Source organism: Acanthochromis polyacanthus, chromosome 1 (assembly GCF_021347895.1).
Source record: "Acanthochromis polyacanthus isolate Apoly-LR-REF ecotype Palm Island chromosome 1, KAUST_Apoly_ChrSc, whole genome shotgun sequence".
Classification (NCBI taxonomy): domain Eukaryota; kingdom Metazoa; phylum Chordata; class Actinopteri; family Pomacentridae; genus Acanthochromis; species Acanthochromis polyacanthus.
In genome coordinates this window covers 45,771,447-45,789,976 of record NC_067113.1, presented here as the reverse complement: position 1 = coordinate 45,789,976, position 18,530 = coordinate 45,771,447, and the positions used below count along the sequence as shown (strand labels likewise).

The window sequence follows — 18,530 nt, the reverse complement described above, 5'->3', positions numbered from 1 at the left end:
ACACTAGACAGGTCAATTCTACTCTGCTTTTTTTTTCTCCTGCCCACCACCCCCTCCACCCTCTTCTTCAGAGGTGCTCTAGACAAACTGTATTTATCCTTGATCACAGCTCTGTGAATTGTTACTGAAACATACCTCCTGCGTAGTGTTAACCACATCAGAATGAACCAGGTGATGTTTGATAGGGTTTTCAGTCAGCGAAGGCTGAAAATTTGTTTTATCTTTGCTGTCAGCTTCAGGAAATCTTATAGTTTATTTTCACTGCCTTCTTCCTTCCTCCCCATCGTTCTTTCTGTCGTTTTTTTTTCACACCTTTTGTATTGTGTTCTTTTCTTCCTAGGCCCTACAAGCAGCGAGGCAATTACTCTTGCAGCAGCCAGGCAGTGGCCTGAAATCTCCAAAGAGTCAGGACAAGCAGCGTCCACTGCAGGTAAAGCAGCTCCCCGTCTAATCTCTTAAGTCCATCCATAATACATGCTCCTCCGAAAAGAAGATTTCCTCTGTTCCACAAAGTGTGTTTGATTTGCCAACGCAATCCTCGGACCTGTCATTGGAATCTTAAAGCTGGACAAGCCGGTCCCTAGGAAGCTAAGCGTCACATAGACACAAGAAAAACACAACAGAGACAGAGAAGTTTCATCCACAGGACATTTCCAAGCCTGGTTTAAAAACATTTAATGCATGTTGTCCATCAAATAACACCACAAGCATCTCAAAGGTTGTAATATAGGATGACAAATTGGAGGCCGCCTTTGATCTGTATGCTTTACTACACGAGATCCATAGTGTTGTTAACACAAGGAAATCCAGAGGTTGTTTAAGATTTGAAAGACACATCAGCTGGACTAGTGGGTTACACAGACAGCTAATTTTAACCGCCTGTCATTTCCACTCTTCAACGCTAATTTACCTTATTGATTTGTAGAGCTGTCTATTTCTGTTGTCAGTGATTTGGAAAAGGTCACACTTGTACACATATGCGCGCACACAAACAGTTTCACAGTGACACCACACACTCACACTCACACATACAGATACACTTCAACACATTGCCTCGTTCTTCCTGATTTTTCTCACAGCAGCGAGTCTTTTCATTCTCCTCATTTAAGTCAACAAGACGGTTTTCCTGCTTCAAATTACGTAAGGCCCCTTGACATCTCCTCTGTGTTTTTTTATTATAAGTTTTTTTATTTAATTTATTTTTAGCCGTTTGAAATTGAAGTGTGGGAATTTGTGCCCCCCACTCGGCTAATAAGTACTATCAAGGAGCAATGGTTTACCTCATTAGGAGCTCTGTGCATTTCATTAATGACAGGGAAATTGGCATTAACCTCACCCGTTGATATTTTCAGAGTCTAACAATGGCGACACCTTCAATTGGAGTCACACCCCTGTGTACCTAATTACGTACTGGCGAAGAGATAAGGTTGGCAAAGACTCAGTCATGCTTTTCCTTGAAATAAAATTTAACTTGGACTCATCACGAGCGCTAATATTATCGTTGTATTTTCCCATGGTGGCATAAGGATTTTATATTCTTCTAAAAGGCATTTATTTACTTAATCGTATGGCGAAAAGAAGATTTGTTCATTCAACATGAGGCTTATTGTTGGGGTCCATTGCGGGTCCTCTGTTTGAGGGTCTGTACGCCAAAGCCAATAGATTCAAACAAATGAGTTCCTGATCTACAAATGCCTGCATAGTCACCAAGTACAATACATGGCATGAAGAACAATATTGAATGAGAGCTGTGTGGGCGCATGATAACCGTCAGCCCATGTCCAAGCCCCTGCCTCTAATAACACCAGCAGATGGTAAATATTGAATATTTACATTTGCTTACTGCATCCTTGCCGTGTTGGCGATATGAATCAATATGAATCAGATGGCCTGCCGATCAGCCTGTCCTCAGCTCCCAACTAATCCATTTGTTGATCCAGCTTTTATTAACATCCTCACCTCTTTGTTCCAAAAAGTCTCCATGCAGAGAGTCAGAGGAGAGGCGCTGCTGCTGACTGATGCACACCAGCACCAACAGGGGCTCATTCTGGTTCATGATCATTTTTACACTGGGAATGTGCTGCTGTGTGCCCTTGAATCCACTCATTTCAAATGACATTTTAACAGTAATACTCTATTGTGCAAATATCAGTATAAAGCAGTTGAAACTCTTACTTGATTAAAATGCCTTTTTTGTAGCTGTTTATTATTGTTTCAGTTCTTTTGCCTTGTCTGTACCGGATTGTTATTTTTTTTTCCCATTCTAGTCTTCAAGGAGTTTACCCAATAAAGCTGCATTATACACCTGGATTATGAGGCCACAATGGGTGCTACAGTGCAATATTTTATTAGCTTCACGGATAGATAAGAGTCAATGGCAATCAAGCTACATGTTTTCCACCAGAGGAATCACACGGATTGATCCGCTTGTATGATTAGTGAGAGTTGAAAGTGGGAAAAGGATTATTATTACCATGACATCCTGCTTATGGTAGAGATACTGGCAAATCCTCTGCCAGTCTTTTTTTTTTTCTGCTTCTTGTTCCTCCATCTTTGGCATTAAAGAGCGAGAAATGATCCATAGATCATGGCATGTAAATTATTTAGTACACAAGCATCTAAGTGCCTCAGCTTGCAGTTTTAATTACTCGTATTAGCGGCTAAAGGCTCTCGCCTGACTAATTCTATCCGCTTGCTCATCGCTGCTTCTCAGGAGTTGATGATGCGGAGGCAGGCAGCTCATGCACGCACACTCACATGTTTAAAAGAAAAGAAAAAAACAGTCCCACAAACACACATACAAACACACACACACAAGCTGCTTCTCCACATTTGCGTAATGTGACAGGTCTATTATTACACAGTAAGCCCACGGGAGCACTCAATAAACACCTATTTCTTCCTGTAAATCCCCCTGCCTCCGCCATGCTGCTTACACGGCTCTCCCAAGGCACACAACACCCTCTCGTCTCTCCTCCATTCTCCTCTGCTCCTCTCTCCCATCGCTTCCCTCCTCTTCTCTGTGGCAATATCCCCCCTCTGAAAGGCATTTATACACTGACATTTGGAATACAAATAAAGAAACGCGGACAAGGAGAGGCGGAGAGGATTACAGAGGCCTACGAATCTGACAGTTGTTTCGCTCGCGCTCACACGTACATAATGTATCAACACACCACAGCCTGCACAAACACAAGCACAATGACAGCTGCTTAAAGTTTTTGCATTGCCAGAGAGGACTTGGTGCAAATCTTGTTTGTTAGTGGCTGTATTGATCGTTATTGATAAGGAACAGAAGATTTTGAAGATCAGCTAGACATGTCTGAAGACAAACCAGAACAGGTGGTGTGTTTTTGAGCAACCCAACTATGTTACCACATGTCCTTCTAGCATGTCACCACGAGGTTCTCACCATGACGCACCCCTATATGTCAGAGGGCACGTATAAAACAGCTAGAATGACCCCCTCTAACCCTGCACCATGAGTGTGTTAGATGGAGGCTTGACAGTGTGAAGCTACCCCCTTGACCCCACCTCCCAGTAGTTAACGTGCAGTTTTAAATCATGCAAAACCTGAGAGCTTTGCCCCCCGAGCAAGTAAGTGTTGCGACTGCTGCTCTGCCCCTTTCACACTACCAAGCTGTGAATACCTTTTTTTACAAGACTAATAACCTCAATCCCATCTGTGCATTGCTCGGCTCCGAGTATGACTGAAAATATTTAATGGTTGGTTTGTGGATCGCGGGAGATGTTGGTTTAGCCGTGTTTTTCTGTAAATTTGCAGCTTTTCCGCCCAAGCCAGTCAGCTCCGGCTGTGGGCACTGGGCCATCGGAGGAAGTGTCACACTTTTAAAGGTCAGGTCCACACGTCTCACCACTGAGCCAATATCATCTCAATAGCAGCACTCATCTGCTTATTGGCTTTCATGCGGAACACACACACACAGATGCGGGGAAAAGGGCTGTGACGCTAGGCGAGAGTATAGGTTAGCTGACTCGAGTGGTGCGTGGCTAAAGGATGCTGGTTCACATTTACATTTATGAATATATCTCTCTGCTGCATCCCCTCTGGTTGGATCTGAAAATAGAGAAAAATTATCACAGCGAAGGGGAAAAAAGAGAGGAGGGAAAATAATATGTTATTCATGAGGAAAACTTCTGTTGACTCTGAGAGAGAGAAAGCGAAGAAAAAAAAGCGTCAGCACATTTTAAGTCAAACACCCTTGGTTACTGCTTTTGTAACCAGAAAACAAGATTTTTTCACGTCCCATCTCCCTCCATACCTCTCTTTTTTTCTTCTCCCCCCCCTCCTGCATTTACAACACCTACAGGACAAGATTGCTAAATTGCGAGGACAGAGCAGGTTCATCATTGTGATGCAAAAGAAGTTGAAATGCAACCCCAAGGCGAGGTAGCTGAGTTTGGGGGATCAAGAGAAAGTGAGAGGGAGGGATAAAAAAAAAAGTAGCTCAGACCTTTGATGTAGCAGCAACAAATTTACCTTGTGACAGAAGATACATGGCTGCAATAAACGAGTTATACCAGCCCTTACACATGCAATCAGATGATTCTGGCCAGGGTGTTAATTGGATCCTAACCGGCAGATCTGATACGCCTGGGCCCCGGTGGTGAGGGGGAAAGCCTTTCCAAGTGATGAACTATAATTCACTGAGCTGCTTGAAGCACTTGTAATTTACTGTGTGTCACTGATGAAGAGGCTGATCCAGTGGAGGCCATATTACCTGCAACATCAGAGGAAAGTGCACCCCCCCCCCCCCCCCCCCCCCCCCCCTTCCACCTGCTCTCACTTGTACTCTCTCACTTTCTTTTCTATTTCAGCTCTCTCCTCACTTTCTTTTTTAATTCCCTCCCTCACACTCTTTCTGTCGCTCCCATTTACTCTTGAACTGTGTACACCTGCGGGGAAGCATCAGTCGGGAGTGAATTGTGCCAGTTTAATGATAAAGGTGTGGCAATTTGTACTGATAATGACACAAACAATGTGTGCAATCTGTGTTGCACAGCCACACTAGTGTGTACTGCATTCAAGAGGCTTAATCAGTGACTTTCTACATCTAGAGATAAATCAATATGGAAATTGTGCTAAGCCCGTCCCAATCTCCTCGGGCTTTTTATTAGAGGCTTTTACATGATGGGTCTTTATGTTATGATAAATTGCACTTCCCATGCACTGCTGCCAAACTGTTATGGAAATTGATTTAGGAAAACATTCAGTAATCTACTTAGCTTCACTCCTGACAATCTGGAGTATTGATCTTCCTAAGCTGAACACATTACACGTGTTTGAGCGAGGCTCACATGCATGTGATTTTACATAGTAAACACACATGTGCTACTTGCATATCATACACTTGAACTTCAGAGTCAGGAACTCACCAGACCAGCTCGCCCTGTTACCCTGTGGCGGAGAGTCCTGGCTAGCAATAATTGCATGGCCACATTTGGCAGTAATTGGCTAGTAAATGAGCAGTGTCAACCAAGAGGGAGTTGAGAGGTCAGAAGTCCACAAGCTACGATGGGGGTCTGGGTTTCGGCCCTCTGCCCCCCTGGGAAGCTCCGGAGATTGAGATGAAATAGGAATGGGGAGGAGTGGCGAAGGGGGTTTCTCTCATTTTTTTCCCTTGATTTCATAATCCTTTTTCTGTGTGTAAAATCAAGCTAGTGGCTTAATTAGCGGTGACTCTCCTGCCAAGGATCCAGAGTAATTACCGACTAGGACCCTTCCATTTCTCATTGCATTTATCTCAGTAGTGTCTGTAGCGCTGCTTCCCTGTCCAGCGCTACAGGAACCTCTGTCGCTGATAACCACCACATATTCGTTACCCCTGCGATGTTTATGGCTGCCATCTAATCACCAGTTTCCAATCCTCCCTCCCTCCTCCTGCTTATTACTGCCGGATGAAGTGATTTCTATAGAAAGGAAACCGAATAAAAGGAATTCCTCTCTGTTAGACTAATTGTTTAAGTTTGAACTGTGATTTCACTTATCTCCTCCTTTAGGTAATTTGAGTTCAGTCATGAAACTGTACAGATAAAGTGCCACACAGTGGAGCGGGTGTAACTGCTGGAAGTGTATTTGTCCACCGGTCAGGATAGACGGCTGTGTCCGACAGCCAGTGCAGCAGCAGCAGTTAGTGGAGATGTGGTGTTTTGCATTTAATGCCAGAATGCCTCGTTAAATCAAACATAATGAGAGACTTGGGTGCCAGGTTTGCCTGGAAGAGATACCTGAGCCCTCTGTGGAAGAGCTTGACCTTTTGCAAAGCATTGGAGAGGCTGGATACAGGCTGCAGGTGTGACAAGAGGGGTGTAATGATCTGCTTGTTCTGGTGAGGGCCACACCAGTGTTTTTACATCATGAGCCAATTTAAAGGTCTTTTGTTTTGCTCTCCAACTTTGAGGACAAACCACATGGCTTCAAAGTTCATGCCAATAAAGCTCACTGTTCTTTTTAAGACAAGAGACATAAACAAACAGGAGTTCAAATGGTGAGGACAGTCTGAAGTGAGCACATTTTACATTCAAATGTCTTTTTTAAAAGTCATTTGCAAGCTGCTCCTTTTTAAATCCAAATTTGCACTAATAAAACCAGTAGACCAACCTTTTCTGTTATTAAGGTCCCCAGTGGCTACATCAGCTGCAGCTAATTTCAAACAATTTAATAAATCCCATTAACACTTTATTTCATTTTATTTTTTGCACCAGTACTGGAAATATATCCGTTTTGGATTCCAGAGAAACAGAGGCACAGACCAATTGGATATCACAGCTCCTCTTCAACGAAAGAGAGTCTATTCACGGTGCGTGGATGTTTACGCCACTGCCGACGTCTACTAAATGCTCATTAATTTTATCCCTTCGTGGCAAAATCATTTCAAGGAGAAGCAATTCAGCCTCCTGTTCCTTTCAATTCACCGCTCACGTCAATCAAGCCCTCCTGCAGTATCCTGCAGAATGGAGGTGTTATATTCCTGCAATTATCATGTCATATACTCGAAAATGTAAATGAACGTGTGTGTAAAATTAAATTTATGGGTTGTCAGTGAAGAATAAGAACCAGGAGAGCAATTACTTATCTGCTTTCATCTTGGAGCCTCTGATACGTCAAGCAGAAAAGCATGCAGTTAAATGCTGGAATTAGCATTGTGCTGCACTTCACAATGGACGTGGGCCAGTGCCTTTTCTCCCCTCTCTTTCTTCCTGCTGCCTTTTCTCTCTTTTTCATTCCCCCTTCTTTTTGTTTGGAGCAGTGGTGAAATGAAGATGATTATCACCTATTACGCCTCTAAAAAGCTAATGAAAGTGTAAAAGGAACTTCTTTATTTCATATCTTGGTTGTTTGCTGTTTTTATTTTTACTATTTTTTTGCTCTTTGTTTGAAGTTGTTTGTTGCTGAAATCCTGCATTATTCATTTACAAGTACCTGACTCTGAATGCTTAATTTTTAGCACTTAACCACTGAAGAAACTGTTTGAAGTCCAGTGGAGAATTTATATTTCATTCTACTTCACATATGCATGCGCATACATTTGTTGTAAATCCTCCGTATAAGCCTGCATCCTTTTTCTGAGCCAAACCATCTTTGAGCCAGCAACCAATTAATAGTCTTAATGAGTGCATCTCTCATGTTGTTTCTCAGCTGCATTTGTCCTATTGTAATGGCATCCAACACAAAACCAGGAGTGACTGCAGGGGTAATTACTTACCTAACAAATGTACCTTTAAGGGTTAATAACATTGAAGGTGTAAGCACAGCATTTGCATAATTACGCACAGACTGTTTAATTTGCAACTTTTGACGCCTTTTGTTCAGCACCTCGCTTATTGTGAATGCAATTTCTCCTGTGCTCTTGCATGAAGGAGTCCGGAGAAGAAAGAGATGTACCACAACATCCTCCTCCTCCTCCATCTCTTGCACCTTAGATGGAGTCCCTTCTCTCTAAGACCCTAATGAACAATGGAGGCAGGATTTGTTTGAATATGAATATGAATGTGCAGCGGGGCTGGCTGGAAGTTGACCTTCAGCTGTGATTTTCAGTTCATCAGGATTAGTCAAGGCGGGCGATCAGGAGCCACTAATGCATAATGACTTCTAAAATGAAAAATGTGTAGTGACCATGCAAATGTCTCGGCTAATCAAAGAGGGGGGAAAACCTGGGGTGGGGGGTGGGCGTCGAGGAGAGGAGAGCTAAACAAGGACGTGTCAAGGCCTGACAGAGGGAGAGAGAGAAAAGGGGGAGAGAGAGGACGACAGAAGGAGGGAGGGAGGAGAGACATGCATGGAAAGTAATCAAGCCAGCTTGATTAGCTGGCGATGAGGACAGGGATGTCTTATTGGCCCCTTGACACACCATATAGGCTAGCTACTGTCATGGTAGCTCTATGCCAAAAACTGTCGCAATTAGCATCAGTGAAGGTGCTACTACATGTTGATATTTTAATTGAGTTATAAAAGCCTGTCTGTCAGGAATTTTTGTTGAAAAGCTGAAGCAGGACATACAAACTACCTTGTTTTGGAGCTGATTACATGACAAGGTCATATAGGGAAAGAAGGGATGAAATGCAGCCAGTCTAGTGAACCACTGTGTTTTGAAGTGGCTACTAAACCATTCACACATATATTTTCCATAACTGAAAAGCAAACAAAAAAGGTAACATCTTCTCTCTGCAAAAAGTTGTTCAATTTTTAAGCAGCCACGAGGAGCTGAAACTCCACAACATACCCCTTAGCCTGCACTCCCCTGTTAGAACGTGTGCACGCAATCAAAGACAGAGGAGAAACGTATCGTCTTCCCATTGATCTGCTGCCTCAGAAGTCGTGTGTGCTGCCGCCTTAGAAGAATTTGGGGGAAATACAAGATATGTATCTTTGTTTTGTTTTGGTGAAGTTCTTCTACTGCGCTTTGACAGCTCGTATTTTAATGATTAGCACGGAAAAATGAAATACATTTTTCAAAATGACATACATTTTTCAAAATGACATGTCGTGGAGAAAAGGAAACACGTGTTTTTCGCTGCTTTTGTGGGAAAACTTGAAAACTTTCTTCGCTGCTGAAGGCATCTAGTTAAAAAACATGATTGTGTAATTTTTTTCCATATTTCTCTCCCTTCCAACATTTAAAAAATGCGTAGGGTGAACCCCAACCTCCCAGCCGCAGCCCACCACATCGCACTGATTGTGCCTCCTATGTGTCCACTTCATCAGTGTACAGTAGTTTTAATCAACTTCAGAGTTGTGCATTTTCACACTGTTTCACAAAAGCAGCACTGATAGGCACGCTAAAGTGGGGGAGTTCAAGGGTCCTGCTAATTAAGGTCTATGTCTATTTAAATCCCTTACTTTTCCCAGCGGGGTGAAGGCAGGAAAATAAGATGAGCAACACAAAGGCACAGCACCCATCTGTCCTTCAGCATCTCCTCCAGGCTGCCAGGCGTCATGGCCATGGGAGGCCCGCTCTCCCTACCTCTCAAACCACCAATTACCACATTCCCAGTAGATCCATGCCACTGTGCCTGACGCACTTCTCTAATGCTCTATTTATCAAACTTTCTCCCATTTTGCTCGTCTTTCCATCCGTTTCACTCCTGTGCTCTCATTGTTTACCTGCTTTCTTTTCCTTTGTCGCTCATTCCACCATTTTCTCCCTCGTCCTCCGTGTCCAGGTTCCAGTGTCAGTGGCCATGATGAGTCCCCAGGTGATCACGCCGCAACAGATGCAGCAGATCCTCCAGCAGCAGGTGCTTTCCCCCCAGCAGCTCCAGGCCTTGCTCCAGCAGCAGCAGGCTGTGATGCTGCAGCAGGTAAACAGGCTGAATACAAACATTTTGACACAATCGCTGTGGCACATGCAGACACAACTACACTGACACTGGCTTTTCATTCGGCATGACTGTCTGTTGTATTTGCAGACTGACTCAAACATTCGCACGTAAACCCCCCACACAACCCCTGAGTCATTCCTGTGTCAGTGTATCGCAGCCACCAGTCACTCATGCCAACTCACCGCAGCCCGGTGTCCTTGACACGCTTACAAAGAGGGATCTGAAATTGACGTACTTGTTCATGTCACCTCTAATTAACCGTCTCTAGTGTGTCGCTGGTTCAATTCCCTGACAAGCATCCATCAGGGACTGAGAGAGTAGGGCACAGTTGGGCTGAGTGATGGGTGATGGATGATGTAATATTTGGAATCAACTTGAGGAAGCACACACTTGGTGCAGTCTCATGTCAGAGCTGAAATGCATGTCTCATTCAGAGATTTGATTAAGGAAAAGAGAATAGTTTAATTAAGAATGTCAATCATTCTGATTATTCTTCTTCATTAAGAGTCCCACAATTCGAGATTTGGTTTCAGTACAATCGCAGGCCTTTGCTTGGGGTTTTCATTGCACATTAAAGCACTTGTCTGAAAATTTGACTCAACATTTTTCTTTAACATTTAACTACATACAGATAACATAGTCAGGTGTTGACCATCTTAAATCTGATCGGTCATAAAGAACATTGATCCTAAATCCTAAATCAACAGGAATCACAAAATCAAAACCTGCCCAAAGTCAGCACAACAGAGTTCTATTGTTGATTTATGGAGATGAAGTCAATACTCTTTTCAATTGCTCCTCAAGCTCCCATTTATTTGTTGCAGTATTGGATGTTAAATCAAGTGGATATTTCAGTGGCAATTTGCTCAGAACTGGGACATGCGTTCAACTGGCCTGCTTCATGGACTCCTGTTTCAGGCCAAATGGCCATCTGAAGAGTAGATGAAACAAAACATGGTTCTAAATAGCCGTCGGACAATGTGTGTTAAAGGAGTCAGTTCAGTGTTGCAATCCTGAGAGAGTTTATTCTGTTTATTTCATCGACTTTCCAAAAGAAGCTAGTGCACTCCAGAGCCCAATGCACAGTTAATATGATGGATTGTTGTCCCTACAGAACTGCGGGACTATTAAACAGCTCACATGAAAAGAACTGTGACAGACAGCAACGATACAAATGCCAAAAGCAACAGAAAATGTTATTGACAATGTGCAACAGTTTATGTATAACAAGCCATATGAAGTTCATTTGGAGATATTTATGCAAGCAAGATTACGAACAAATGTTTCGATATTTGTAAGGGATGTTCTTTGAGGATTTTTGCATGTGTATCAGACGGAATTAGTTATACATACCCAACATTGCTCTGAGCCTGAGCCATGTAATTTATAACACTGAATAGACATCCTAGATCCATCTAGTCAGCTTTATAGTCTATGGATGTCTCAGGATTATTTAGGGTTAGAAATGAGACCATTCAGAGATGTGTACAAATACGTATGAACTCATTCTTTCACCTTTGTTTCTCTGTGTTTTTGTGTGAGCAGCAACACCTGCAGGAATTTTATAAGAAACAACAGGAGCAGCTTCATCTCCAGCTTCTCCAGCAACAACACCCTGGCAAGCAGGTTAAAGAGGTACGTGCACCATGAACTAGGGTTTTAGTCAGTCACAGAGAAGCTTGGTTCATTGAAGTCTTACCTATTCTTAAAACAATCATTTGGTTTTGGAGGGAAAATCTGCATGCATCTAGAACTATAATTCATCAACTCATGGTCCAAACACAAGAACTCTTGAGGAACATAACTCAGACAAGTTAGAGTACTGTTTTTAGATGACACATCATGGTGGTTGTTACTGGAGTTTGCATAGTTTTTGGCATTTTAAGAAAACACAGCCACACTGATGAATTCTGAGATGTGGTGTCAGTTATTTTGGGGACAGTTCAAAGTAAACATTCAGTAAATGTTAAATAAGTTTGACGGCAGTGAACAATAGGTTGGTTGAGTTTAAAGTTGTGAAAACATAGGGGTGTTCTCAAGTAGTCTGTTCCTCCTCCCACCAAAAATAGTGGATTATTTCTGGAAGAACTTTGATTTAGAACTTTTCTTTTTTTTTTGAAAAGACCACTGGAGATTGTTCAGTCAATGAGAATTTGGTCACATGAGAGCTTATTGACCATCCAGTTGACCAGTTGATGTAGACACTACAGCACTACCGCACACACTTACAGCACCTAATCAAAGATTTGGCATAATAAGATTTGTATTTGGCATGAGGAAATCATGGTAAATATAGTGTGCTCATATTCAGCATGCATTCCCCTTTCTTTCACTCAAAAAGATGACAGGTTTCAGGCCGTAAAGTAAACTAATTAAACTATTTGAGTTATGAGAAGTATAATTAGACTAACCCTGTAACACATACACCAATTCCAGTTCTACTTTTGTGACAGTTTCTGCTATCTTCATATGGTATGTAAGACCCAGGGAACGAGTCCATTAATGAACTGTTTCAAGTGACGTTTGCACACATGCTCACGCGCTGATTTATAGAAAGGAGACCAGAGACAAAGGGTCCTGCATCCAACTCGTTAATGAACTGTTTCTGCGGGCGTACAAACACACACAAACACACGCGCCACCGCTAAAGTTACAATGTGCGGCGCTCATAAATCACGGTGACAGGCAGCCGGTCGACAGACAACTGCTCTGTCTCGTTCTCTTTGGCTATCAGAAGAGAGGAGACAAGCATGACAGCCTTAACCACATTTGCGTAACGGTGTTGGTGCTGAGTCCTCAAGAGCCAGTCCAGGGCCACATCCAGACAACACTGCATGTGTGAAAGCAGTTAAATTGATAAGGGAAAAAAGGTATCACATAAACACACACATTCTGCCATTCTCTTTCTTTTTTTTTCTTTCATGTCGTACCTCTCAGTGTCTCCTCAAGCAGCCCATTATGCTGCCCCTACAGGAAGTCGCAACTGACCTCCCGGCGGCTTTGTTTCTGTTTGGATTTGCGAATAGAGTTTTTCAAGGGGCCTCGCCATCAAATATGGAATAGAAATTGCTCCCTTATTTCTCTTGAGGCGGGGTGGAGGGTTGTGGGGGGACAGGCAGCCTCCCTCCACCACTCCATTATGCAGCCTGTTTTCCAGTGAGCGCATCACAAGTTTTGGCCCCCTTCCTCCTCCTCCTCCTCTGTCCCTCCACCTCCATACTTTTCCAGGTGCACCACAATACAACACGACATGGTGTTTGCACATGCACTTGTATAGAGAGGAGATGAGAACAGAAACTAGCTAGTTAAAACATTACTTATGTGCATCTAGATTGTAATCATGACTTAAGTTTCGCGTGAGTCCCTTAAAATTCTCTGCCTCTCTGACTTGTTTTGCAGCGGTGACTGAGTTTGGTGTTTTCCATTTTGTTGTTGTTTTTGTTGTTGTTTTGCACAGGGCTTATGCAATTGCTTGTCTGGCCCAGCGATAAACAACTCTGTGGAGCGGCGAGGAGAGCTGAGAGGGAGTGGAAGCGGGGAGGGTGGTTGGGTGGTGCAGCGTATTTGTGCGTGCATGTGTGCGTTTGCGCCTATGTCTATGTCACGCGCACGTGAAGTCGTAAATCTCTCATTCTGCCAGTTCCCTCTGGTCACATAAGCTGTAACAGACCATCAGTGAAGGCGAGACAATTAACTATCAGGGGTGGTGGAGGGGTGTGGGACGGGGGATTATACCAGAGGCTTAGTATCATACACAATCACAAGCCACATATACTGACAGGCTGGAGAGCTGGTATATCAGCACAGCTTTGTGTCTGTTTGTGTGTGCGTGCGCTCTGTGGACATGAACACACATAAAGAGAGAAGGCAACAGCACTGTGGTACAGCCCAAAAAACAGGAGGAAAGTGAGCGCAGGCAGAGAGTGAGAGGGAGCAGAAGAAGAGGCAGAGAGGTATAGCTAAGGTCACAACAGAGGCGAGCGACTCTCGGTGCACAAACGCCGCTCCATCTTCTCTCTCCTCTCCACGCTCTCTCAGTTGTTAATTTGCCTGTAATTTTCCCTCCCCTCCTCTCCTCTCCTCTACGCTCCTCTCTTGCTCCTCACTTCCTCCTCCTCCTCCTCTCTATAGCAACAGCAGCAGCAGCAGCAGCAGCAGCTGGCCGCCCAGCAGCTCGTCTTCCAGCAGCAGCTCCTGCAGATGCAGCAGCTCCAGCAGCAGCAGCACCTGCTCAACATGCAGCGGCAGGGCCTGCTCTCGCTGCCTGGGCCCGCTCCAGGCCAGGCTGCCCTGCCCGGACAGACCCTGCCCCCACCAGGTAAGAGGAGGAGGGGACCCGAGGAGGAGTGGTGGGAGGAAGAGGGAGTAGGGATGATCTTGAGCACGTGACTTGCACATACTTCCTGGGTGTCTATCTGGGTGTCATTTGTTGTTTCTTCCTGCTGTTAGATTCCTGCTCCCTGTCCTCTTCTGTCTTTCTGTCCTTTGCTTTTTCTAATTGGTATGCACCTGTGTTCCTGTTGCGTTATCTCTAAGTATGTCTGTCTGTGTGCCTTCCCCTCATTGGTATGCTCTTCTACCATCCACTTTGTCCCTAACTCTCCACATGATTCTTTTGTTTAGTCTTTTATTCTTCCATTCTCTCTCTCTCCCTCTCTTCTTGTCTGATTATGGCTTTCTTTGTCTACCTCTGTTTCTCTCTCAGCTCAGCTCTTGCCTCTGTTTGTGTTTGTTGTTTTTCCATCTCTGTTTCTATTCCCCCGCTCCCCAACCCCGCCACCCCCCTCCTTCTTTCAGCAGCGGTTGTTGTTGTTGTTGTTGTTTACTGCCTTTACTGAGAACCAGGGAGAGGCGAAAGAGAAGAATAAAATGTGTGAGAGAGACAGAGGCTCCATTTTCTCCTCCTGAGCCAAGTAAACACCTATGTTTGTTGTTTACCACTAAAATGGCGGAGACAGAACACAACAGGCAGGGAGATATTAGAAGAAAATCAAAGGAGTGACTATTGCCTAATTAGTTGCCAAGCTGAAAACAAGCAGTGGACAAAGCTTGTTTATCTCAGATGGAGCTATAAAGTGATGTTTCATAGTTCTTCCTCATTGAAAACATACAAGTCTTTGTGTTTGAAAGCTGCACAAGTTATTTGTTATCAGTTTTAAATCGGCATCTAACTGGGCTGAGAAGAAGAGCATCAGACTTGGTTTTATTGATCATTAAAGTTCAAACGCTGCAAGAAAGCAGCACAGTGGTGTAGTCACTTAGTGTGAGGCCGTGAGTCATGCAGCTTTGTGGAACTTTTCTGCCTGCTGAAAAAACTTTACAGAGTTGCCTCACACCAGATGCAAGTTTGTATTTAGCGTACAGTATATTCTTCCTGCTCATCCCCTTATTCTCCTCTCTGTCTCTGCTTTTCTGTCTATTTCCCCTCTTTTTTCCCCCTCCCTCTTGGCATCTCTAGCTGGCTTAAGCCCCGCAGAGCTCCAGCAGTTGTGGAAGGACGTGACCGGAGGCGGCGGTCACGCCATGGAAGACAACGGCATCAAACACAGCAACAGTGGCACCGGCACCGGCACCGGCGTGAGCGGCGGCGGCGGTTTAGACCTCTCCACCAACAACTCTTCTTCAACTACCTCCTCCAATCCCGCCAAAGCATCGCCGCCCATCTCTCACCATTCCATCGCCAACGGACAGTCCCCGGCCCTCAACCACAGACAGAGAGAGAGGGAAAGGGAAAGGGAGCGAGAGAGGTAAACCAACTGAAATGTCATCCAACAAGAAAGAAGGCAGAGAAGATGAAAAGTTTACAGCAGTGCATAAGCTTCTTGTTGTTCAGCGTAGGAACACATCAGAACTGAGCACAAAAATCTGCAGCATTGTTACTTTAGGGGGAAAAAAGGATGTTTTGTTTAGTTATTCAATAGTTTATTAGTGTCTTGGTGATATTAAGAAAAAAATAAGAGCCTTGTTCTCCCAGGGGAGCATGCGTGCCATTGAACACACTTAGCCTACACACACATATCAAACACAAGAAGAGGAAGCCATGCAAGCAGGCGCACTTACAACAAACCTCTCTGGCAGGCAAGACAACGTAACCCCCTTGTACATTAAGTATTTAGTGCTTTCTCTCTTTTTTTTTCTCTTTTGAAAATTACCTTCCTTGCTTGCTTGTCATGTAAACAGAATACGTGATGCCTTGAGTGGCGTTTCCAGGATGTTTATCCTTGTGATGGCGTCTTTTATAAATGCAGCCAGCACCGAAACACTGACTGTTCACATATCTGCCTATCTGGCCCATGCATTATTCAAAGGCTTTTCTTGGGCGATATTATAATAAGGACTTAGGGTAGCAGTGTGTGTGTCTGCATAGATGCTTGGTAGAGACTCACACTGGAGGTGGAAGTGCTGTGTAATTGGTTTAAAGTAGATGCTATCTCTCCAGTACCACTAAAAGGAGGCTTGAAAAAGATATCTTTAGAAGGAAGACAGAGAGAAAGAGAGAGGTAGGGAATGCATGAGAAGAGAGGGAAGAAAGGGAGGAAAAAAAGGACTTTTTATCTGCTTGTGTCCCGAGGGGTGTGTGGTGTCTCATAATGATCGAACAAGGGGTATTGTCAGGAGCACTGCTTACTAACATGCCATGGATCGATGTGGGGAAAGCCCCTCTGTAAAACACAGCGTGAGCTCTGCCAGCACTAACACACACACACACACACACACACATATATTCATGGGCGCAGGCATGCATGCATGTAGTCATCGACCACACACGCACAGACATAACCTATGAGCAGACAAACACACACCGAAACAGTGGCTGTACACAACATACTCTCATTCACGTTTTTGCACAAAGACAGGCACACACATACACGCATACACATACCAGTGCCAAGCCTAAAGGTTAAACTGTCATCTTTAATAGGATGTGCTGTCTAGGCAGGGTCGTAACTTATTTGGGTGCCATTTGAAAAACGCCAGAACACCCTGCTCCCCTTGTCCTCAAAGAACATAAGTTACACAGAGTATTAATCTCCTGATGAAAATTATATGGCTGTCTGGATTTTTAATGTTTACTTGAAAGCCTCCACCCCTCCTCCCCATAATAGCTTTACAAGATGGGATGGTGGCTGTGGTGGAGACAAAGCTGCACTTCACCCCAGATTTCCACTTGGGGCTCTTAGTTGGACCCATATTTCTCACACGTTAGTCTCTGCTGCATACTACAGCATATAGTGATTATTTAGAATGAATGAAGATCAGTGATTGTTTTGTGACATCCCTGCATCCATGTCTTCATCAGCTTCTGCCAATATACTTTATATGTCTGCCCTTCTCTCTCTAACTCCTGTCTAGCCTTAGTTATTGAGCAATTGACATGTTTTAACCTCTTTCTACTGGATTTTAATCTCACACAAACTGTCTTTAGAAGACTTTATGATGAACTTGATGCTCCCCTGCTCTTTTCACTCTCCACACATTCCTCCCACCTCATCTGTGCTTTCATATTTGCTCAGTTTTTACTCTCCCTTTTCATTTTTCCCTTTTTTTTTAGTACACTACATGAAGAAAGTGGAGGCACTCACCCCCTGTACGGTCATGGCGTGTGCAAATGGCCCGGCTGTGAGAACATCTGCGAGGACTTTGGACAGTTTTTGAAGTAAGAGCATGCCCCATGACAGAGATGTAACACCGCAGACGACATCCGCTCACCTCTCCCTGTTAACACCATGTGGTGAAATCTATTTTATTGTGAAATGCACAGAAGTTATTCCCCTCTCAGTACAGTGCCTCCTCTCTCAGTGGGTACAGGGGCTTAACAAAGAAAACATCACTGCCTTTCAAAGAGCACATTTTGACCTTCCAGACAGCTAGTTGACAGGGTTCTGCTCCAGCAATGCAGGATTCAAACCAACTCTGATCCATAACAAATTTCCTTCCTGGCATGGAGGGGTCTGATAGGTTTGTGAAAAAAGCGTCAAAAGCTAATGGCAACTCGCACGGCCGCACACTTACCTCCACAACAAAGGCCCCCATTCACTGTTGTCATGGTGCAGGCGCCAGAGCGAATGAACTCTTCATGCTCCATCAACAATTTAGTTAATTAGCTCATTTGTAATTGGCCGGCTTTGTTGCCTGGATGTTAGTGGGGGGACATCAAAGGAAGAAGGTGTTTGCAGCACTGCCGATTACAGGTTATCACATTGCCACTCACCGAGAGTCTCTCTCTCTTTCTCTCTCTCCCTCCCTCTCTCTCTCATTCTTTCCCTGGTTCCCTGCTCTCACACAGAGAAGAAAAGAAAGGGAAAGCTTTAATTTGAATATTCTAATTAGATTTGTAATTAACTGTGAAATAACGATCTGGCGAGTGTTTTTCATGGGCTGTAAATGTCCATGTGAATTCGCATAAACTCTTGAAATCAGGACATTGTTCCGGCTTATTTTCCAAATTATACATTTCTCTACAGTAGTGACTGTAATAAGTTGCAGAAAGCTAAAAAAAAATTGCACTTATACAAAAAACTGGTGCACCCATGGGGAGCCGCTGTAGGATTTAGGTCAGGCTTTCGCTAATTCTACAGCAGCTTGTGAATTAAAGCTAAAAGGTACGTCTGTGAAATGAAATGACTCTAATAAACACAGTGTTTACCAGCCTTTTCAAAGACACAGCCAGGCCGTACATTAGGCTC

General features: G+C 43.9%; 1 protein-coding gene across 8 annotated transcripts in view; it reads left to right on the top strand.

Annotated features, from left to right (window-relative positions):
* foxp2 (forkhead box P2) overlaps positions 1–18,530 on the top strand; it is a 101,658-nt gene that overhangs the window by 58,174 nt on the left and 24,954 nt on the right. For all 8 annotated transcript variants that reach the window (XM_022222791.2, XM_022222806.2, XM_051949018.1 and 5 more), the window contains 6 exons: positions 341–430; positions 9,685–9,822; positions 11,389–11,478; positions 13,975–14,161; positions 15,302–15,590; positions 17,396–17,500. In XM_022222791.2, the coding sequence (XP_022078483.1) occupies positions 341–430; positions 9,685–9,822; positions 11,389–11,478; positions 13,975–14,161; positions 15,302–15,590; positions 17,396–17,500 (899 nt within the window). The remainder of the gene's footprint in view (positions 1–340; positions 431–9,684; positions 9,823–11,388; positions 11,479–13,974; positions 14,162–15,301; positions 15,591–17,395; positions 17,501–18,530) is intronic.